At 37.9% G+C, this 23,894-nt stretch overlaps 2 protein-coding genes across 6 annotated transcripts in view; both read right to left on the bottom strand.

Annotated features, from left to right (window-relative positions):
- Nucleotides 1–88: 88 nt before the first annotated feature.
- Nucleotides 89–19,164, bottom strand: LOC127951574 (WD repeat-containing protein 47). The gene is made up of 15 exons (XM_052549541.1): nt 18,993–19,164; nt 17,587–17,753; nt 16,514–16,597; nt 16,178–16,262; nt 14,414–15,204; nt 13,194–13,311; nt 11,823–12,004; nt 8,914–9,156; nt 8,672–8,732; nt 4,935–5,092; nt 4,376–4,545; nt 3,977–4,147; nt 3,747–3,878; nt 2,507–2,725; nt 89–1,384 (listed from the first exon to the last, which is right to left on the bottom strand). The coding sequence occupies exons 2-15, from the start codon at nt 17,742–17,744 to the stop codon at nt 1,242–1,244; spliced, it is 2,715 nt and encodes a 904-aa protein (XP_052405501.1). The 5' UTR covers nt 17,745–17,753; nt 18,993–19,164; the 3' UTR covers nt 89–1,241.
- Nucleotides 19,165–20,039: 875 nt separating this feature from the next.
- LOC127950954 (calmodulin-regulated spectrin-associated protein 2) overlaps nt 20,040–23,894 on the bottom strand; it is a 43,968-nt gene continuing 40,113 nt past the window's right edge. For all 5 annotated transcript variants that reach the window (XM_052548412.1, XM_052548415.1, XM_052548414.1 and 2 more), the window contains 3 exons: nt 22,856–22,953; nt 21,865–21,983; nt 20,040–21,573 (listed from right to left, as the gene is read on the bottom strand). In XM_052548412.1, coding sequence (XP_052404372.1) covers nt 21,277–21,573; nt 21,865–21,983; nt 22,856–22,953 — 514 coding nt within the window. In that variant the 3' untranslated portion in view covers nt 20,040–21,276. The remainder of the gene's footprint in view (nt 21,574–21,864; nt 21,984–22,855; nt 22,954–23,894) is intronic.

The raw sequence follows: 23,894 nt of genomic DNA, 5'->3' as shown, positions 1-23,894 counted from the left end.
TATTGTACATAGTTAATGTGATGAACTATTAAGGTAAATCAGCAAGAAATTAGCAAAAAGTGCTTAATACAAATTAATGGAGGCATAGCAGAGAATAGGGTTATTTATTCAGACATAACAGCAGCAGACTTGTCCCATGAGCCTTTACTGTAGTCATTTATGTCCAAATATGATTAAGAAAAGATTACAGGAATGACACAATATTTCACTACATGAGTTCAAATGAGAGCTGCTCCAGCATATAAAAATATGTCAACATGTTAGTTTGGCTTTGCTTTAAAATTAATTGTAAAAACTTAAGATTAAATAATAAAATCTACATCACTGGAAAATATACAACATAAACTATCCAAAAAACAAAAGTGCTTGAAACTAAACAGGAAGTGGATGTTAAAAAACACAAAAAGTGCAAGATCATAGTGTCAAACTATTTCACCCGTTTAACAAACCTGTGTGCCAACATCCAAAACATTTCATTTGAAGTTTTTAGAGCTATATACTGACATTTACAGGACACAGATTCCCTTCATCTACATTAAAAAAAATCAATACTTTAACCATGCCATCAATTCAGAGGCACTCACAGGGGCTGCAGACTGTTTCAAGCAGAAAGAGTACAATTCAAACATTAACCACTATAAATGAGACTGACTTGACAGCATTTTTAAAGGCAGTTTACATAAAGGTTGCTTTTGATATTTACACGAGCAGCTGAATTTTGAAACAGTATTTGCAGCGGGTCATAATAATGTTCACGTTTTTAGACTGCAAGCATTGTACTGCATGTACATCTTTCACTCAGTCAGGTTGCATTCATACAGTTTGCAGTGATACATCAAAAATTACACAGATAATGAATACTGCATCTATTTCAAGAGGCTAGATTCAAACAGGCAAGTACAGATGTATGGAGATTAGACACACAGAGAGGAAGGCCACAGTATAGATCAGATGACACCACTGAGTCTGTGTGAATGGGAAGCACATACATAAGCTAGCACACTACAACAAAGCATCGCATCCCAATATGGCACAGGGCCATTAGACACACTGGCAGTCAATCAGATAATATGTACATAAAAAAGGTTTGCACTTATCTCAGCCATTCACTGATAAAGAACTCAACTTCCAGGAACACAAAATAAATACACACTTATAACAAACAGAGTCAAAACAGAAGCACAGCGCACACACATACTGTATATGCATGTGCTGTTTGCCTCTAGTGGCCAGAGCTGGCTCTACGTGGCCTGTGTCCAGAGTGTGACCGTGCGGTCAGCAGAGGAGGACAGGAAAGAGAGGTGATGTGTGTGCCACCTGCACTGAATCACTTTATCAGCATGCTCTCCCACAACGGTCAACGGCAGCGGCTTCGTCAGGTCACCTGTGAACACATACAATTGTCCAAAACTCCTTTTGCTTTCAAACAAACTTTAAATGCTTAAAATGTTTACATATTTACATTTACAAAATGTATTATATATATATATATATATATAATGCATATATATATATAATGCATATATATATACAATTTTGTCTTGACTGTGGAAGGCCTGATAAAATGTTTTATGCGGCCCCTTTGGCACACATTGAATACATGGGAGAAAAAGAAATTATGCCCCTCCAAAAAAAAAAAAACCTGTCTAAATAAATATTAATAAATAAATACTAAATATTTGTATAATTTTTTTCAATTGCTTTTTTATTACGAGCTTTTTATAACCTTCATGCAACCGTGCAAAAATGTAATTAATTGTAAAATAATTTCTAAACTGTCATTTATATAGCATTATATGGAGGTGCATTTATTTTTTTTTTTTTTTATAAATAAATGAAACAAGTAAAAAACCCACAACATTTTTCATTTTCATTTAGTGTAACTTGATGCACTGAAATAAACTAAAATGCAAGTAAAAATCTATAAAATTTATATAAACTTAAAAACAACAAAAACTACTAAAATGGCTTAATAACCTTTAGCTAAAATATAAATAAAAAAAAAAAAAATAAAAAACAATGATTCAAAATAATTAAAATAAAAACTAAATAAATAAAAACTAATAACACTAGTTTCATTTGATGTGTAAAAATTTTGTAAAATAAAATTAAATAAATAAAATTAGATAAACAGATGTCATGCAAGGTTATTACAGTTACCGAAAAACATCATTAATTGAAATAAAATAAACTGAAAGAAATAAAACTGAAATAAAAATCTATATTTATTAAAATGTGTATGATTGTTTGTGTTTACTGCCATTCCAGCTTCTTTGGTTATTTTCATGGCAGAGTTCAAACCAGCATCTTATAAAACATGCTTAATGGATAAATGGATTCGGCAGAGAGAACATGTTCGAAAATGAATATATTTAAGAAAAAAAACATATATAGATATATATATTTAATAAAATATTTTAAAAACTAATAAACATGATAAATACACAAAAATTCTACAATGAAGCATTTAATGAACTTTAACACTGAGGGTCATCTGAAATCTCACCTTGCAGGTCGGTGATGATGACCTTGTTGTCGTAGGATCCTGTGAGCAGGTAATGAGCGCCGGGGGAGAAACGCACCGATCGGACATCGCTGGAGTGAGGCCGGTACGTCTGAACCGTGCGCCCGCCTCTGATGTCATACAGCATACAGGAGCTGTCCTCCTGCCCTGATGCCAACAGACGCCCGCTCGGGTCCACTGCCACCGACGCCACAGGACTGCCTGTGAATTCACACACACCACATGAACCACATGAACAGTCACACACGTACTATTACAGTTCAGCAGCAACACTGACCAAATCTGGTTACCCAGGTGATAAGGTTTATATTCATTTTATATTATTAATTTCTCAGTACCAGTAATTTATATAAATATGCCTTAGAAAAAAGCATTACTAGTGTGCATCTTAAGACAAAACTAAGGCACTGACATGTTTTAGGATCAGTCTGTGCAAGTTCTAGGGTTAGGGTTAGGGTTAGGTTAGGGTCAGATTCATAAAAACAGCTCAGATTCATATTTTAGTCTAGGACTAGGCTTAAGCCTTGTCTGTGAAACCAGGGGATAGTTTCATAATTAACTGAACAATTAGAATGTATTATGAAAAACAACAACAACAACAACAAAACTTGAATTACTTAAAAAAAAAAAAAAAAACTTTAAAATAAAATTAAATGTTTAAAAAGATTAAACAATGAGTCGTAAGGGCAACATTTTAAATTTATAAATATGAAATGCGTTATTTAATAAATGAGAAAAACACAGAACATTATTAAATGTTTAACTAAAATGAAAATGAAAACAACATATAAAACAAATAAAATACTTATAAAACCTACATTTTCTCAATGATACTAAAATAAGACTGGTCTGAAAGTGACTTAAATCTTGTAATATAAAACCAAATTGGCAGATCGAGCACATTAGTATGCAAGATGGAGGCCATGTAATGTTTCCAGTGAATCGGCTCAGATATACAGTTTTCTTGCTGGAAAAACCAGGTCATACCAGCTCACGGTGTTCAAGCTGGTTTTTGAAACATGATAGCTGTAACCATTTCTGATCAGCTTTACCATGACTATTTCAGCCTTGCCAGCACTTGGTCAACTGTCTAGACCAGTCTGAACCAACTAATAAGCATAAATGACCTGCGTGGACTAGCTAGAGACCATGTAAATCCAGCTAACACCATATTCTAGCAGACAAAGTGCTAAAGTGTGAAACAAAAGCAGGTGAAGCCCACCTGCTCCTTGAAAGGCTGTCCCCACCACTCTCACACAGCTGGGCACTCGCAGGTCCCAGAAGCGCACCGTCTTATCCTGAGAGCCGGACGCTATCATCCAGCCCCCCCACGTGTACAGAGACAGGATATGACCTGAGGACAGAAAACACATACAAATCACATTAGGAATGAACATATTTACGAGAATTTGAGTGTATATAATATAAAGTCATATATTTTCGTGTGTGTACCTGTGTGTCCGCTCAGCGCGTGCAGGCCCTGTCCTCTCTGGCAGTCAGTTGTATAGATGTTACAGTCTCCGGCTCCTGCACTGATTAAAATCGCCCCTCCGCTCTCAGGACCCTCCATAAACGCCAGATCTCTGATAGTCCCATCATGCATACTGAACTCCAGATCAGGTCCTGAAGCAGACAGAGGCATTGTGGATGTGTTTGGATTAAACTCCTTAAAGTAAAAGTCAAAATGTAACGAAACATTTTTTTTTGTTTGAAAAAAGATGTTAAATGTAACTCAAATCTACAGATGCAAATAGATAAGTCAAATAGCATTACATCTTAAAATTGGCCAGTGCATGACAAAAAGCCTGTAGTGTATTTCTTAAAGATTGATGAATATTTGTTTGCAATCACCTGTAGCATTGCAGGTATCAGGGTTGAAGGGCAGCACTTTGACGTATTTATCATTGGAGCCGGTGGCCAGTAGCTGTCCACATGGGCTCCAGGCTACACAATATATAGAGCCTTTGTGATGCTTGTTCCTCTTGAAGCAGATCACAGGAGGTTTACTTGTGCCCGAACCACTAAAAAAGAACAAAACAACTACAGTATATCAACAGATATATTCTGATTCTATATGAATTAACAGAGGCTTTTACCCAAAAAGGAAAATTCTGTAATCACTTACTTCCCATCATGTTAACTATATAACTTACTTTTAAAAAAAAAAACATTATTTTTTTTTAATGAATGTTGGTAACCAAATAATTTTAGTTTCAAAAATTTTTTTGAATACAGTATCTTCTTTGTGTTCCAAAATTCATACAGGTTTAGATTTAACAAGTAAAATTTTAACGAAACATTACAAAGACAAATAACATGCACTGATGAATAATTCACAGTAAGAACAGGAATATGTATTTATTTATTTATTCATTTAAATGGGTTTTAATGCAATGTGTGGGCAGCTGACCTGGTGTCCAGTGTGTCAGGATAGGCACACACACGCAGCATCTTAGAGTTGGAGCCGACAGCGTACATTGTCCCTGTGGGGTGGAAGGCCACGGCCCGGACCGCCTGCGTATCCTCCAGGGTGTTGACCATCACAAACCTGGCTTTTGACTTATCTTTCTGCAACACACACATATAAAAACATTCTGTATGTGAGAAGGTTTTTTTGAAGATTATGTGATGTATTAATCCCTAATCAGTGTTTGATCTGAGAAGTTTTAAGAACTGTAATTAAACCAACACTAAAGCGTTTAGAGAGACACAGAAGGAGAATTCAGTGTTATTCAGTGAATGTTAACCATGTATACAGGAGTTCAGTATAAAAGAAACAGAATGAACAATTTGCAAAGACACTGTCACACACCTGGACTCATTTAATGTGTTTTTGCCCGTGACCCAGTTTCTGTCTTTCCGTGATTAGTTCCCAGGTGTGTCAATTCTATTCCTCATGTGTTCCATGTTCCTGTTAATTTAGTTATTCCATCCACCTGTGTTTCCCCATTATCCTTTGTACTTAAGCCTTGTCCTTTCAGTTCTGTTTTGTCGGGTCTTCATTTGCCATTTGCTACTTACGTGTGTCTACCTCTGTGCTCCATGTTGGATATCCCCTGTGTTGGATATATTAAAAACCTTATTCCGTTTATCCTAGACTCCGTATTCCTTCAGGCAGCGTAAAAACCGTGACAGAAGACCCGACCTCAAAAGAGAAAATAGAAAACTGCGTGTTCTTCCCTCCGTTTTGCTTTTGTTTTTTCACAGTCTTTTCTTTTCTTAGTGTCTATGGATCCCCTCTATCGTCCCGAATTCCTCATCCTCCTGCTGAAGCAGGAAGGACGTTCTCTCGAGGACCATACCAGACAGTTTTTCCTATTAGCTAATGCCACCAGCTACCCGGACGGCGCGCTCTGCACCTTCTACAACACCAGCCTGAACTCCAAATGCAGAGCGTTGTCGTCCGAAGATGGTCCTCGAGAGGATTTCGCGGCATTCGTGGAGTGGACTCTGGCGAGAAATGGCTCATCTCTCACCATCTGCCCCATAGAGGACCTCGCCAGCCCCACTCCCGACCCAGAGACCAGCCAGCCACCATCACGCCGCACGGAGCCAGAGCCCACCGCAGCCGCAGAGCCCGAGCCATCCACTGACAGGGAGCCGGATCTCGAGAGCGCGACTGACCAGGTGTGTGAGCCGGCAACACCGTGCATCGTGGGAGTCCTCGTGGAGATCGAGGGCGTGGAGGAAAGCCCTGCCCACACTCCTGCGACTGAGGGTGAGCTGTATGCAGTCTCTGAAGATCATATGGAGCAAGTTCAGGATCTGATGGACTGGTCTATGGAGGTAATCCCTAATTTTCCTGCATTTCCGCTGGTTCCGCCCAGCCCTGAGTTTTCTGTTTCTCCGCTGGTTACGCCCAGCCCTGAGTTTTCTGTATCTCCGCTGGCTCCGCCCAGCTCTGAATCTTCTGTTTCTCCGCTGGTTCCGCCCAGCCCTGAGTTTTCTGTTTCTCCGCTGGTTCCGCCCAGCTCTGAATCTTCTGTTTCTCCGCTGGTTCCGCCCAGCTCTGAATCTTCTGTGTCTCCGCTGGTTCCGCCCAGCTCTGAATCTTCTGTGTCTCCGCTGGTTCCGCCCAGCTCTGAATTTTCTGTGTCTCCGCTGGTTCCGCCCAGCTCTGAATCTTCTGTGTCTCCGCTGGTTCCGCCCAGCTCTGAATCTTCTGTGTCTCCGCTGGTTCCGCCCAGCTCTGAATCTTCTGTGTCTCCGCTGGTTCCGCCCAGCTCTGAATTTTCTGTGTCTCCGCTGGTTCCGCCCAGCCATGATTTTTCTGTTTCACCGCTGGTTCCGCCCAGCCCTGAATCTTCTGTGTCTCCTGTATTCCCTCCCAGCCTCCCTCTCCCGCCTCCTCCCAAACCTGCTGGTCCCTCTACTCCTCTTTCGCTGGTTCCGTCCAGTCCTGATCCTCCTGTCCTTCCTCCCATCCTTCTCCTCTCTCCTCCTCCTAGACCAGCCAGTTCCTCGTCATCCCTGCTGGTGCCAGTCAGTCCCGCAGCTCACCCTCAGTCCGCGCCATCGGGGCGCGGTGGTTCGCCGCTGGACTGCCAGTCTCCAGCTCCGCCTTGGCGTGTTAAGGCCCTGTCTCCGCCTCCAGCCTCCGAGCCCTGGACTCCTCCTCGGTCCTTCGACCCAGCTGCTCCGCCTTGGCTCTTAGCTCCCTCGTCTCCACCGTGGCCTGTCATCCCACCTGCTCCACCGGGCTCCCTCGTCCCTCCGGCTCCACCTTGGTCAGTCGTCGACCATCCGCCGCCTCGGGACTCCACTCCTCTGGTTCCACCTCGTCACTCCATCCCTCCGGCTCTGTCAGGCTCCTCCTTCCCTCCAGTTCCACCTCCATCCTCGGTCACTCCGGCTCCACAGCGGTCTGCCAGGACCCCGCCTCTGCCTTGGTCGCCTGAGCCTTCAGCTCCACCTAGGCCCTCCGGATCCTCGACGTCACCCTGGCTCTGCGGCTGTGCTGCTCCATCTTGGGCTCCTCACCCACCGGTGCAGTCTCCGCCTGTCGGCCCCCTGGTGTCGTCGACCCTTCCTTCACCATGGCTCCTCCCGCCGTCGACCCCACCTTGGATCTCCGTCCTGGCTGGTCTCTGGTGGACCATCTGGCTCCTCCTGCTCCTGTCTCCTCCCTGGCTCCTTCCTCCGTCGTCTCCTCCCTGGCTCCTCCTTCTGTGGTCCCTGTCTGCTGGCCCCCTCCTGGAAGTCCGTCCTCCACCGGAACCTCCTCCCAAGTTCCCACCTACGCCTCCCCCTGTTGTTTCTACGGTGCGAGGACGCACCTACCGGGAGGGGGGAGTACTGTCACACACCTGGACTCATTTAATGTGTTTTTGCCCGTGACCCAGTTTCTGTCTTTCCGTGATTAGTTCCCAGGTGTGTCAATTCTATTCCTCATGTGTTCCATGTTCCTGTTAATTTAGTTATTCCATCCACCTGTGTTTCCCCATTATCCTTTGTACTTAAGCCTTGTCCTTTCAGTTCTGTTTTGTCGGGTCTTCATTTGCCATTTGCTACTTACGTGTGTCTACCTCTGTGCTCCATGTTGGATATCCCCTGTGTTGGATATATTAAAAACCTTATTCCGTTTATCCTAGACTCCGTATTCCTTCAGGCAGCGTAAAAACCGTGACAGACACAATTTGGTGCAGTTTCAGATAAAGTTTTGACAGCTTGTAAACCAGTGAGATTTTTACTTAAACATATATTTAAAAAGGCAGATAAATATCAGTTATCAGTAAATATCTTAAAATAATATGTTTAGAAAATATATTTTTTTGATATTTAAATGCTTTATAATCACAGTTCACTAGTTTTTAATTGAGAGGAAAAAAATACATCGATGTACAAATAAAAATTCCTAAGCCTGATGGATCATATTTGATACTCTTAAATTACACATACACTAAAAAAAGGGAGGCAGTGTTTTTAGAATGATATTAGACTTTAGATTTAAACCTAAAATACCTTTTACTTGCTTAAAGTATAAAATATCAATCAGATTGACAGAAAGCATGTAGTAGACTGTCTGCAACAGATTTTTCAGCAACACTGATCATGCTGTTAACTTAAAGGCCTTAGAAATTTGCATATCAAATATGATACAGTCAGCTTCATTGGATTTGTAATGTTGAGCTGTAGGACGCACTGTACCTCTGGGCCTTTAGAGCAGGTCAAACTACTGTCATCGTGTCCAGTTTTGTCTCTCTGGGAACTGCAGGAAATAACAAACTATTTTTAAAACCCCATTAAGAACCCAAACAGTAATTACAAAAACATACTGGAATTCGATATGACATAAAGCTCCCAAAAAGCAGTCTTACATTATGGATGCACTGATCTAGAACTATTCAAACTCTTTCAATGAAAGAAAAAGGATTGAGTGTGAATCTCACCTCTGGGACAGTACAGGAGACTGGCTGGGCGGAGGGCAGGCTGCTTGACCTACTGACCTCTGAGGAGTGCTGGTGACCACATCGCTGGTTCCTCCACACCCTTCCTGTGTCTGTGGTGTGGCTGAAGTGTCTCTCACTACACTTTTGTTATTACTGCCTCCATTACACTGCTGAGAGAGAGCCTGCACCTCTTCTCCCAAATCATCCATTCCCACATTTAGTTCCTCCAGTCTCTGAATAGACCTGCATACATACACACAAAAAACATGAAGCTTTAGAGTCATCTTGGAGCTAGTCATAGTCTCAGGCGGCATGGCCATGGGCTGACCATGTGATGCATACCACACACAACACAAGCCAGGAGCTTTCTCAAAACATACAAATACAAATTCAAATTAAATCTAATTTTGAATTTAAATTTAAATTTGCGTCTTCCGGTTCCCCACGGTCAGCAAAAAAGTGTTTATTATGTTTGAAATCTGGATATTTATCTTACAAAAACGCATGGATTCACTACAGGGGGCCTTTATTCACCCCCCGGAGCTGTGTGAGGGACGTTTTATTACAAGTTGCGCACACTTTATTTCACGTCTTCTGAACTGTTGACAACAAACACCCGCTTACCCCATTGAAAGGGTTGAAAGGGCAAGGACAAATTTTTAATATATCTTTGACTGGATTATTCTGAAAGAAGAAAGTCACATACACCTAGGATGCTTCGAGGGTGAGTAGAAAATGGATGAATTTTCATTCTCAGGTGAACTAACCCTTTAAGTACATTATAAATACTAAAACTGCGAACATGAATACTTAAATTTACATTTCTGATTAACCCAGTGACTGTTTTTTTACTTTGAGCTAGATTATAAGATTATAAGATTTTTATTCTATTAATAATTCTATTATTTTTTCACATGTGTACACTCACACACTAGGAAAGGATATTTTGTAAGACAGAAAATAGGAATGTCAATTTTTATACCCATGTTCGAACATCATTTGAAAACAAATTAATTTATTAATCATTAACCTTAATACTACAAAATGAGTCTATTGCAGAGGCATTTATTATTTCTTATCCTTTACAAATGGTTACTTTGGAATATTAGGAAAAATCATGAAGATGTGAGAAAAGAGATGGGCTCTGTCCTGCCCCTGTCAGAACCAAATATGAAATAATTATCTGGGAAAATTTTTATTAAACATTACTTAGTTTCTAAATTGATATTGCTTTCCACTTTAAAGGCCTTTGCATTGTTCCTATTTTAATGTACTTTTTTGAAGTTTTTGTCACATTAAAAGTTTAATTTGTACATTAGTGAATTGTTTTCGCAAAAGATCATGCCCAGTTACTCACAGCCGCTTTTGCACGTGTTTTGCACATGAGCCACACCCTCCCCCAAACTAATCTTCTTAATTGACCATCAATACCTTTAATCAATCACATCTCTTATCGACAATTAATCGTTGACATCCTTATTAGAAAACAAAAAGGGCACTGGATTAAGTGGATATTTGGCAACAATGCAATACAAATACAAATAATAAATAGCATCAAAATACGGGTTTTTTTTTTGATGGGGGGGGGGGGGGGGGGCTTTTGTGCCCCTGGACTGATGAAAGACTTTTTTCATTACAGACACACACATCACAGTGCGTTCAGATTATAATATTTGTGTTTTCCTTGGGGATTTCTTCACCCACTTTTAGGTGCAAAGCTGCTCGCAGCACCATCTGTAGAGGCCTGAGATTCATCTCATTAGCCCTTCATTTGAAATTCATCGTAATCTCTGCCAAGCACCACCCACCATTTCCACGACTGGTCATTTTCCATTGGTCAAGGGGGTTTTCCCCTGAAAATCCCCCGAAGCAGGTGGCATGAGGCCAAAACGCACAAGCCACACATTTTTATTCGTTTTATTTCTGTGGCATTATAGTAAACACCTAAACTTGTCCTCACTGCCAGCAAGGCTTCTGTTGACAGAACAATAAGTGTTTCTTCTGCCCCCCCCTTCCCCTCTGACAGGCTGCATTATTTATGGCTGTGGCCTTTATTGATGACATCACCAGTGGAACGGCACGGTATGGTTCCAAAACCTCCCTTTGTTATGATTCTGTTTTACAAGTGCGCTGTAACCACAGCAACAGAAGAACTAGAGAAGTATGTAAGCCGGACAAGAGAAGAGGGGCCTAAAATGAGTTCAGTGATTCTCAGATTTCACTGTTTGCACCATTGATTACATTTTTTTGTAAGGGATAGGAAAAAATCATTTAAACAAACCAATTGAAACATTTAAAAAAAACATTTATTATATTTTTTTTATATTTATTATACTGTTGTTTTCTTTAAAAACTAAATTGTGTATTTAATTTAGGAAAAATCCTAAATAAACTACTCCACACATTATTCATACACTACTCCACTGTATATTATACGTATTTGCTAAAAATATTAATTCAGGTATTACTAAAAAAATGGTCCAGCCTACTTGTCATGTTGGAAGAGACTATTTGTCTTGGGAAGAACAAATGCAAGCTACTACCCTGCCTGGTAATAAATAAAACACTATGTAAATGGGAGTTGAAAGTAGGTTTTAAGAGCATGTGTGTGTATATGTGTTTGTATTCCTTAGGGAATTCTCCACCCACTTTGAGTTCCCTGGCAGCTCGCTGTACCATCTGTAAAACCCTGAGGTCATTCTCATCTACATCTCATTAGCCTTTCATTTGATATTCAACCTGCCTTGCCTTTTTCTCTGCTTCCTTTCCTTTAGATTTTAGCAGCATCAGATTTCACCTTGTGTCTTTGTGTTTGTAAACTTCAGCTGGTGTGATGCACATCAGTGAAGCTCTAGAACAAATGCTGACCTTTGGATGTGATGTTAGAGGTGACATGGAGCTCTGCTAACCTGGTAAGGAAGGTTTCTGTGAGGTTGTGCTTGGCGGTGGGCGGGGCCTCGTGCTGCTGGACTCCGCCCTCTTGCAGCATCTGCTGGTAAAGTTCCCTCTGCTGCTGCTTCTGTTCCAGATGTTGCTGCACACGCAAACGCTGCCTGTAATATTCCTGAAACTGTTCTGTGGAGTCCCGCAACTATGCAGAAACAGAAGAGACAAAGATGTGCTGAGATATCAATGAGAAATAGGTACCGTATTTTTCGGACTATAAGTCGCACCTAAGTATAAGTTGCATCAGTCCAAAAACATGTCATGACGAGGAAAAAAAAACATATATAAGTCACACTGGAATATAAGTCGCAAATTTTTTAGAACGAAGAACCAAGATAAAACATTACCATCTACAGCCGCGAGAGGGTGCTCTATGTTTTCAGTGTAGACTACAGGAGCAGTGAGCAGCATAGAAGGCTGTAGATGGTAATGTTTTCTTTTCTCTTGGTTAATTTCTTGGTACATGTCAAATTACCAAGACTTATAGTCGCACCTGACTATAAGTCTTTTTTAAAAGTAAAATAAGAACAAAAAATATAAATATGAATGCAAATTCCAATAGCCATAATATAATTAACCGGTAAAATAATACTTGAAATAAAATATTTTTTTATTTTAGTTAAAAAAAACCCTACATTTATTTAATTTTATCTAGTCCACAGTGCAATACAGTACATCTCACTTACACTGACTTGATGTATATATAGAAACTATATAGACATTTTTAAATCTTATAACATGACAAAAATGGCTAACAAAAATAAAACTTTAACTAAAAGTAAAATAAGAAGAGAAAATATAAATATGAATGCAAATTACAATAGCGTCTAGATTAACGATACTAAATAATGCTGCTCTATAGCTCAATTTCAATTAACTTTTTTAACTTCTTACAACAGAGTAAATGGCAACATTCCAGAACTCTATTCACAACAGTCACTAATGGTGAATATTCTAGAACCCTTCACCACAACCTCAGACAGTCAACTTTCTAGAGACCTTCAAACAAGAGAAATATGTAAAGGTCAGCATACTAAAACTCTTCATACAAAAATAATTTGAATTTATCAGTCAACATTCTAGAATATTTTTAGTGACATTCCCCCACAAAGACATGCCTAGCAACAGTAGCTTGGTGAAAGCCAATCTAAGCCCTCAATAACCATGCAGTGATAAAGTGGAAGCTGTTTTTACTTAAATTTAGTGAACAATTTATTACTGGTGTTTATTTTAATACTGTTCAATTAAAATTAAGCATATTATTAAAAGTAATGTTTTGAGTGCTTGATCTAATTTTCAGGAAATATCAATGTACTCATTGAGCAGCCAAGTACCTCATTCTTCTCCTCAGACCCAGGGGCTGGGGCATCCTGACCCGGGGCAGAGACCGGGCGAGAGTTTTGAGGTCCGGGTGAGCTCATCATTTTATCAGATGGAGTTTCAGTTCTGGAGCTGCAAGACCAGAGTCCACATTACTTTAGACACACACCTCGCCGTTGTAATTATTTTGTTCTGAAAAGATTGTGCTTTCAAGTCATTCTGTTCTGCCAAACCCATCTCAGAAGTGAATATGCCTTGAATATGAAATGAACAGTGGCATATTATAACAGGGTGTTTTAAACAATAATACATATGAACTACCTTCAAAAGTTTGGAATAATTCAAATGTTTAAAAAAAGGTTTTTGAAATAAGTCTCCTATGCTCACTCACAGACACATTATTTTATCAAAAATCCAGTAAATATTGTGAAATATTTGTATTATTCAAAATAACTGTTTTGTAATATATTTTGAAAAGTCATTTATTCCTAGAAGACAAAAAGCCATTTCTCTAGTCTAGTCATTAGTGTCACATTATACTTCAGATATCATTCTAATATGCTAATTTGCTGCTCAAGAAATTTTTTGTTGAAAACATTTCTGTTGCCTAATATTTTAGTCGAAACTGTGATACACTAGCATTCAAAATTTTGGGGTAAGTAAGCTAAAAAAAATAAATACTTCTATTCATCAAAGACGCATTGAATTTATTAAAAATGACAGTAAAGACTTAATAATAATGTAATAATGTTACAAAATAAATGCTGTTTTTTTACTTTCTATTCATCAAATTAAATATCATGGTGTTCACAGATTTTTTTTTATAACAAAAATAATAACCATTATGAACATTTCAGCACCAGTAACAACTCATAATAACTGATCAGAAAATCAGCATATTAGAATAATTTTTTAAGAAACATCTTACACTGAAGAATGAAATAATGGTGAGCATAAGAAAAAAATATAAATTATTCTTAACTTTTGACAAGTAGTGTAAACTAAAATAAATAACTAAAATAATAATAATAATAATAATAAATGACACTTTTTTTTATTTAAAGACATTGTGGTTTTATTAATCACAGCTAATTGTCTATAAATCAGCTAATTCAAATAGTCCCATGGGTCCTTTTAAGTATGTACAGGTTATAGAAATCAGGAGGTATCTTTTAAAGTGTCCACTATCTTAAACTCAAACGCAGATATTTCAGGTGTATCAGGTGATGTTTACCTTTCTGGTGACTCCTCAAAGATGCTGTGACATCCTGAATTCTCCATCATCACACTGCGGTTCAGGTGTTGGAAATTAGCGAATGAGTGTGACATGGGTGAAGTTTTACCTCCGTCCGTACCAGCTGCTCTCTTATCTTGGCCAGAGAGTCCATAGGACAGGCCGTCCAGCGCTGGGTTCAGAGAGCGTGTCATGTAGGTGTCCGCAGACTGTGGACGCCGAAGAGGAGATGCAGGGTACGGCGAGAGCTTGCTGATGAGTGGAGTGAGAAGGTCTGCGTAAGTGGCCTTGGCGGGTTTAACAAGTCGATCCACATGGATATCGAGCATCTTCTGCTCAAAGGCGCAAGAAAAGGCACTGGGCGACAGGTTCTGGAGCCAAGAAAGCAAGCTCAGGTCAAGATCATCGCAGCCGTTCCCGCACAGCATGTCTATTCCCAGAAGAATCTCACTCTCTGTGATCTCCTCTCCGGTAGCTTTGCTCTGGCAAAACTCGACACAGCATTCGTACAGAAGGCCTTTAATGAGAAGCTGGAATAGACGGTTGGAGCTAGCGCGGAACCCAGCCTCACCCAGCTTCCGGTCAGCGGGAATAAACTCCGCCACCATGCCACAGGCCTCCTCAAAACACTGCACGCGTGCTGTACTCGGGTTCCAGTCCTTGAACTCGGCATGGTTGGTGAGGCGGGGCAGCGTCAGGAGAAGGCAAAGCTTGCTGTAGTCGTCTTTAGATGGACAAAATTCTTCCAGAGCATGCAAACATTTCACAGCCTCCTGCATGGTCAACTCCAACTGAACACAGAGAGACAGAATGAAAAAGAAGCCAGAGCCATTTGCAAACAAGCTCTAATCAGTTTCTCACATGGAGTTACCATGGTTTTTTGGACACAATACTCTCAAGATCAAAATGCCAGTAAATTAAGCGTAACAGAAACCATATAAAGCAGCGCTGTCAAACAATTAATTGCGATTAATCGCATCCAAAATAAACGTTTTTGTTTACATAATATATGAGTGTGTACTGTATATATTTATTATGTATAAATAAATACAAACACATGCATGCATATATTTAAGAAAAAAATTATGTTTATATATTAAATATATTTATATAAAATCTAATAATATAAATATATAAATGTATATGCATGTAAATATTTTCAGAATATACACAGTATGTGTGTGTATTTATATATGCAAAATAAATAAACAGTATGCATACATATGTTACATTTTGGATGCGATTAATCGCGATTAATCGTTTGACAGCACTAAAACTAAAGTGAGTTTCCATGTATGTTTCTTTATCTTCTGCTATATTTCAAGAAATAATATATTGCATATCTTGTTTGGTTTGCATTACTATTAATTATTATCAAGATAATAACTATACATAGCAGTTTAAAAGTTTGGGGTTGGTAAGAGCTTTTTTGAAAGAAGTCTAAACATGGCTGCATTTATTTTATCAAAATACAACAAAACAGGAATACTGTGAGTTATTATTGCATTTCAAACAACAGTTTTCTATTTTGATATATTTATATTATGTAACATATAAAATGTAATTTATTTCTGTCATGCGAAAATACATTTTCAGCTGACATTACTCTATTGCTCAGTGTCACATGATCTTTCAGAAACCATTCTAAAATACTGATTTGGTGCTCGTACAAATAAAAGCTATTAAAAAAGTAATCAAACATCACATGTGACAACATGGCACCATTTCTGTGTTTGTTGTCATGGTGACACTGATGATACTCACATGTTGTGGCTCATCTTCGGCAGACATGGCGTTGTTCACACACAAAGCTTCCAGAAACTTCTGTTTTGAAACAATGTAGCGGAACCTGAGAGGACATGGAAAAATGCAGCACTATACGTTAAGTTTTTATTGATATATTGATATAAATAAACTGCTCTTAATTTGGGTAATATTGCTGCTTTTATATTGCTACATTCAGTGACTGCATAAAAACTTAATGTTAATGCACAAAATTATTATTCAAGTGTAGAAGACTCAATTTATTTTCTTCCCATTCAAATGCAAGTACACTCCTACGAGATATGATTCTAGAAAGATTCTGAGCTGATCTCTCACCTTTTTCTGTCAAATTTATCCAGACCCTCAAGAGGCTGAATAAACTGTAACACCTCATCCCACTGTCCATCCAGAATGAGCTGCCTGCAGCAGAGAGGAATCAAAGACCATTTGACTTCTAATAGTAGAATAACAATACCACTTTCCACAACTAACAATTTAGACTAGTTTAGACTATATTCAAAGAAACATTTTCCATGAAAACATGAGGTCGAAATCAACATTTCATTATCTGACTGGTATTAACATTGTATTACATTTAAAAAGTACATTAGAGAACATGTTCAGGAAGTTTAACATGGTGATGAAACTCTGGGTAACACTTTAGAATAGGTAACACCTATAAGATGCTTATTAGCATGCATATTACTAGAATATTAGCCATGTATTAGTGCTAATTAATAGCATATTAATGCTTATTCTACATCCCTAATCTTACCCAATACCTAAACCTAACAACTACCTTACTAACTATTAATAAGCAGTAAATTAAGAATTTATTGAAAGAAATGTGGTAGTTAATAGTTAACATATGTTACCTATTCTAAAGTGTTACCGAATTCTGTATTTGCCTTATTATCAGTCTATTCCAAGCAGGGCAGTGGTGTGAAAGGCACCTTTGTTTATAATGGGGCCGAATTCTGAAAAGGGACCCAAACTCTCGTGCACTCTCACGCTCAAAGGAACACAAGTGAGCCATGGGCTGTGAAACTTCAATCAAAATTGTCTATACTCTTACTTGAGTTTAAAAGTAATGGTGAAATACATGCAACTCAGTTTTATCAAATCAATGCAGAGTAAACTTTACTTTAAATAGGCAAACTCAACCATTACATAAGGTGCCGGCAACCTATATGGCACAAGTACCAACACTGCACCATATTAGAAGTTAATTTTAACCTGAACCTTAAAAAATGGTTATGTGGAAGGGGGGATGGTACAGTAAAAAATTTAAAATGGTACTTCATAACATGCTGGCTCCTGCATTATATGATTGGCTCATAATGCCACCACATTGGGTTTTAAATTTTTATTTAAACTCAGCCTCAGTATAAGGTGCTTATGGTTCAAACCTGAGGAAGAGCATGTCGTCTGAGTACAGGCCGTTGATGACCCCGCTCTCCTTCTCCAGGGCCAGCATGCTAATGTGCAGCTTGCGTGAGTTCAGGAAGTCCAGCATCACCTTGATGATCTCCACTTCCTTTACATTTATGATCTCCTCAGCCGTCATGGTGGCAAGCTTTCGCAGAAACAATAAGAAAACTAATGCATCATTTAGCAGATGGTTTGAAATAATTCATTAACATGAATTCAGAAATCATTTTCCCTCCCCAGATCTAAGGCTAGGCTACAAAATACATGACTTTAAGGCTCCTATTATCACAGCGCTTATGACTATGTTTCCAACTGTCCACCCTGATGGCAGTCCTGGTTTAGCATTTCTTAACTACATTCCTTAACATTTCAACATTGACTAATACTTTATTAAAATCAAAAGCTGTGTCATGAACAGTTCTATTTTTATAAAATAATGTTAACAAAGACAGATCACTGTAACAAATGTACTGCTAATGGGACTTTATTATTTATTACTTCAGTTTATAAACCCCTTGATGTAGCTATAAAACACTCTAGCTCTGAAAGACTACAAGTGAAGAAGTAACAACCTTCTAATTAAAATACCAAAGCAATGTTAAGACAAAGAAAAGTCAACATACCAGAAAATGCAAATGTAAACACACAAAAGCATGGGAGGTGACCTGACATTCTACGAAAACAAAAACAGCCTGTTCCTCAATACCATCACATCACACATCCAACTTAACCCATTTAAAATAACTGTAAATGATCATAATGAAAATACCACTTAGAATTTTGCTTTAAAAACACATATTATTCTTGATAGCTAAATGAATTAGTACTATAAGAAGGAGAAAACTATTAATTAATATGAGATAGTATTCCAGTAATATTATTCCTTTAAAAATGATCTTAATTTGAGATACACAACTAACTATATAAAAAAAATGGCAGGTAGATTTGTAGTAGTCAATAAAGAGAGTCTGAAAAAATAAATACACTATAAATTCCTGGTCACCCATGCATTTCTACAACAAGCACAATGTAGTATATTCTGAAATTGCTTTTTGGGGTTTAAACCTTTAACCTTATAGTAATAGAAGCTCATTATTTGAACCACTAAGCCACTCCACCCCCAAACATGCAATATGAGAAACGCAGATTTGCTTAATTCCCACACGATGAACCTGCACGAGTTCACTACAGTGCATCTAACGTTATCTAGCCGTTTACACTGATTATGTCCTAAATAAGCCACATAACATCCCATCAGGCACCAGTGAGAACGGACTGAAGCTGTTCTGTTCTAGCTGCGGGGGGAGAGTGTCTGTGCTTCCCCGGCCTCGCCTATCCTCAAAACAACGGAGATAACCGACACGAAGAGTGATTTTAATCTCACCTGATAATCTCTACATATAAACGAAGTGAAGAAATCCTCTGTGGGTCCACCGAGGGTGTGTCGACACGCACTGTCTAGTGATTTCCCCCAAGTGTTTCGAGGAAAGAGGCTCTCGTTGTCCCTGGCGCTCGCTGGTTGTCAAGCACAAGCTTCCTCTGTGCTCTCCACCAATCCGCGCTCACGCACACGAACCCCCGCAAAACCCGCCCAGGCCCGCACTGAACTGCGCATTATTCAACAAACTGAGGCTTAATGTGGATTTGTGATTAGCAGCATTAAGTGCTCATTATTCTACCCGTGTAAACTAATTCTAAGCCGAGAAAGTAGCGGTTTATTGAGATTTTGGGGTTTAACTGATGGAATTATCATGTTCTAATTGATTGTAAATTATCACAAACAGCACACAAATACAAATAGCAGAATATTCAAACAAATACAAATAATACAAAATGATAAAATATTAACAACAAATATGAGAAAGTTACACAATTAATAACCGATATTTGGTTCAAAATTTATGGTTTAATTTTTTCTACAGGGGACGTCATTTTGAATTATTTATATTTGTATCACTCTTTTGACCCAATTCTTTTTTAGTGAGTCTAAAACACTAGTATAACCCGATTCCCGAACAAATGATGCATACAGAGCGACTAGTGTACAGACTCTCTAATGAATCACTCCTAAGCACCGGTTCTTTTTAGTGAATCAAACGCATTTACAAGCTTTCAAGCTTTGAGACTTAAAATCACTCACTATTGACAACATTTTCATATACACCTTAAACCCAATATGCGTTCTCAATATTTTTTATTTATACATTAAATTAAATAAGTTTTTTGTTGTTGTGGTTGTTTGTTGCAATGCATTTTTTTAATTTTTAACAGTTCCTTTAACAATCATATTACTTCTAAAGAACCAGAATGGTTAAATTTTTTATGATTCCCATCCCTAAACATAATTGCTCACTAAGTCATAAATAATGTTATTACAAGCAAATACTACTGGAATAATAATACTAGGGGAAAATAGGTCAAACAGGTAAGCTTTTGGTTGTAAATCTGTATTTATGTTGAGATTAACATTCAAATACAAACAGACAAAGCATATGATGAACAAACAGCAGACATGACCTTAAAAAAGATTAGACAGCGTGTGGAAATGAACATCTCTCAGAAGAGCTTACTTCTGCTCTTATCGCATCCCGTCATACTTGCCCCCTGTTAAACATAATCTTTTTCATATGAAAAATATCAGTAATATTCAATGGCTTAAAAAATATGCTTAGTATGTAAAACTATATCTGTACAGCATCAATAAATTCAAACAATGATTTACTTCCCTTAGTAAAAATAACAAATATCTCAAATCTTTTGCACCTGCAGACAAAATGTGTTACTGGACAACAGCCTGCCCAAATAATCGCAGCTCTTTAAAATGCACATCATAATTAAAAATGAGTTACCACATGAGCAATAATATGCACCATCTTTTGGAAAGCTTCATTATATAATATTCAATAACTCAGTGTTTCCTCTGTATTATTCATATGGAAATTTCCTCAAACAGTCAGCTAAACTGATCTGTCTCTCTAAAATGTATGTTTCAAACATACATGGCACCCAGATATTCTGGATCATGACACTAGCGATAGTTTTATAATTCTAGCTAATATGTTCAGTTTTGGTCCTCAACTTACTCAGTTAAAGGCCCCATCATTACGATTACATCACATACAGAGTAGCACGAGCATGTTCATTTTATAGAAAGTCTTGAGCGAACAACTCTCACTGTAGCTAATTTAACACGTTCCTCTGGAGTAGCAGTTGCGCAACAATTACGAATCCTACCCAAAATATAAAAACGCAGACATTAAATAAAGCAAAAATTTGAGGTTCCAGTACATTAAATGTGTTTTCAACTGCATGACCATCTTAAAGTTAGTCTTCAAGTGTACTATGTCCCTAATATTCTTTTACACCTGCACAAACACAGAAGAAGAAGACTGTGTCTCTTCACACGATGCAATGACTTGCTAATAAACTCAGTAACTGTGTGCGTTAAGCATTGCATAAAAGAGACAACAAGACAAGCATAAGGCCACAAAATCAAAATCACGTAAAGGCGCATCCATCAGTGCTGCAAACGATGTGTACTGTAGAACAGAAGGTTTCGCCACAAATGAACATCCAAAGCCCGCAAAAGTGTTTTCTTTACATTCAGGATGTGCATTGTAATGTCCGATAGGCAGGAACACTCAGCAGTCTGCCAGTGAGCTGTCAACTTATTTGAAGAGTTTTCTGGGTGTGTTTTGTTTCTTGATCTGCCAGAGGTGGCTGTAGATGGTGATGGCGTCCACACTCGCTGACATGGTCTTGGCAGGGATTTTGCTGAACTGTTTCTTATCCGAGCTGTACTTGTAGAGGTTTTCAATCATTTTGGGTGTGATGGTCTTTGGCCCGATGCCAGCCAGCTTGTTGATCTCCTCCGCCTCTGGATAATACGTGTACAGAGAGCGAAACTGGCAGCCAGTGTCTCTGAACAGAATCAGGAAGTTGTTGGCTTCGGTTTTCTCCATTTCCTGGGAAAAATATAACACAAATACTCACGAATATGAAATAATTATTATTCTCCTTCAGGTTTTAAATGACAATCTAGACCTCTAACGGCTACACCAAGTAAATTAAAAATTGTTTATTTAAATAGGACTCATGTAAAATCTTTATATTCCACAACCCCAAGATAGAAAAAAAAATCTTAAATAATACATAAATAAATATTTATTTGTTACATAGATTAAAAAATTTAATTCTCCATATTAATCAAATAGAATGTCCTTCAGCTAGGATTTTGGAACTTTTTTCCCCCTCACATCCAGGATTTTGTTCTTCTGTCCCTCGTTGACACGGCCTGCGAGGCAGCAGTGAGCCAGTGCGTTCTGGATGATGTATTTATTTGATTTAGCACTGGGCTCCTTATACAACTTCGGCCCTTGAGAGGAAGACACATAAGAATTAGATGAAGAGATTAACAATTGTGTGCAGATTATTGTTGTGGGTCAATTCTACCCATTTGAAATGCCAAAGTTCATTGTATTCAGTTTTATTATTGAGTAAATTGCCTAAAGCTTGATGGTAGCTGATATACATAAAAAATATATATATATATATATGAAATTATGTTCTTCCACACGAAGATTTTAGGTTAAAATTAAAATTTTCTGGATTTAAAATCACTTTTTTTCTTTTCTTTTTTTGCAGTTCATTAAAACAAATAAATGTTTAAAAGTACAAACATTCAATATACACTACCACTAAAAAGTTTAGGGTCAGTAAGATTTTTACAAATAAATCAATACTTTTACTCAGAAAGGATCTAAAAAAGTAACACACACACACAAAAAAACACTTGCTACAGTGCTAAAAAAGATTGGTTAAAATGCAGTTCTTTTTACTTTCTATTCATCAAAATTTTTTGAAAAAGTGTGACAGTTTACACAGAAATATAAAGCAGCACAAATGTTCTCAGCATTGATGAGAAGTAATGCAATTCAGCATATTAGAGTGATTTCTGTAGGATCATGACACTGAAGACTGGAGTAACGGCTGCTGAAAATTCAGCTTTGCATCACAGGAATACATAACATTTAAAAAATATATTAAAATGAAAAATGTTTATTTTAAATTGTTCTCTATTTCACAATACTACTGTTTTACTGTATTTTTGATCAAATAAATGTAACGTTAATGAGCATAAGTGACTTCTTTTAAAATCATAAAAGTGCATGCATAATAGTGCATAATAAAAGTGAAAATATTTTTAGATGCAATATTGCATGTCACACTGCAAGACTGTCATGTCACCTGTGTATTCTGCAGAGGATTCTGATTCGAGCTCCCAGTTCTCCCCATTTCCACTTACAGACGGACATGGTGACAGAAAGCCCTCTGTAGACTCTGGCCTGAAAACACACAATCAGACACACTTAAAATAGATCTTTTATAAAGCCTGAAGTACTAATTTAACAGGTGGCCATTACTGCTGCTGGATAAAGCAATGTTTCATATGAAATCAACTGCCCAAAAACCAGTAGTAAGCATAATTCCACACATGGGGTTGAGAAGCTGAAAGCAGTAAAAAAGGAAGCGGAACATAGATGAAGCTGAAATAGATTACTCAAGTTCTAACCAGGTGCAAGCTTCCAGCAACTAATTCAAGTCATTTAAAAAGCCCAAAGTGAAAGAAAAAATTCAGTATGACTTGTCATAGAAATAATAGCCAATCAGAATTCATGTGATGCTTTTATTCAGTGATGCAAATGATTCTGTTGCAACCAGATGGACTGACAAAATGTTTTTTCGCTTGTAATTTTTTTCTGGACAGAAACGAACATGGAAGAGGTATAATTGATCACTTGCACCTGGTTAAAGGGATAGTCCAACCAAAAAAAAAAAAAAACACAACAGAAGATATTTTGAAGAATGTTGGTAGCCAAACAGTTTCTGGTCCTACTGACTTACATAGGATTTTTGTCCATTTTATAGAAGTCAATGCGACCCAAAACCATTTGGTTACCAACTTTCTACGTAGGGTTGAAAAAGTAATGACTCTGTGGGTACTGAAATTTAAAAAATGAAATGCTACCAGCATTTTCCCGCTGGTACTGAATTCAGTACTTTATGACAATCCTAAAACTACAAAATATCTCTTTGTGTTTTACAGAAGAAAGAAAGTCTACAGGTTTGGAATAGAATTTTCATTTTTGGGTGTACTATCCCTTTAAGACATGATGCTAAATTGCGTTTCATAAACAATTCTGAAAATATGAGCCGTTTTCTGGTGCTGCTATGATAAATTAGCCAAAAAAAATCACTGCAAAACCAAATAAATACTATAAAATAA

This window comes from Carassius gibelio, chromosome B2, assembly GCF_023724105.1.
Source record: "Carassius gibelio isolate Cgi1373 ecotype wild population from Czech Republic chromosome B2, carGib1.2-hapl.c, whole genome shotgun sequence".
Classification (NCBI taxonomy): domain Eukaryota; kingdom Metazoa; phylum Chordata; class Actinopteri; order Cypriniformes; family Cyprinidae; genus Carassius; species Carassius gibelio.
The sequence above is the reverse complement of the archived record's forward strand: the minus strand, read 5'-3'. Positions and strand labels throughout refer to the sequence as shown.

What these genes read in the sequence shown, in the direction of transcription:
- LOC127951574 (XM_052549541.1), bottom strand. Translation starts at nt 17,744, where the DNA reads ATGACGGCTGAGGAGATCATAAATGTAAAGGAAGTGGAGATCATCAAG. An exon ending in GATAAATTTGACAGAAAAAG is followed by an intron (nt 16,263 to 16,513) that starts GTGAGAGATCAG and finishes ATGTCCTCTCAG; the next exon opens with GTTCCGCTACATTGTTTCAA. An exon ending in CCTGCTCTAAAGGCCCAGAG is followed by an intron (nt 5,093 to 8,671) that starts GTACAGTGCGTC and finishes TGTGTGTTGCAG; the next exon opens with AAAGATAAGTCAAAAGCCAG.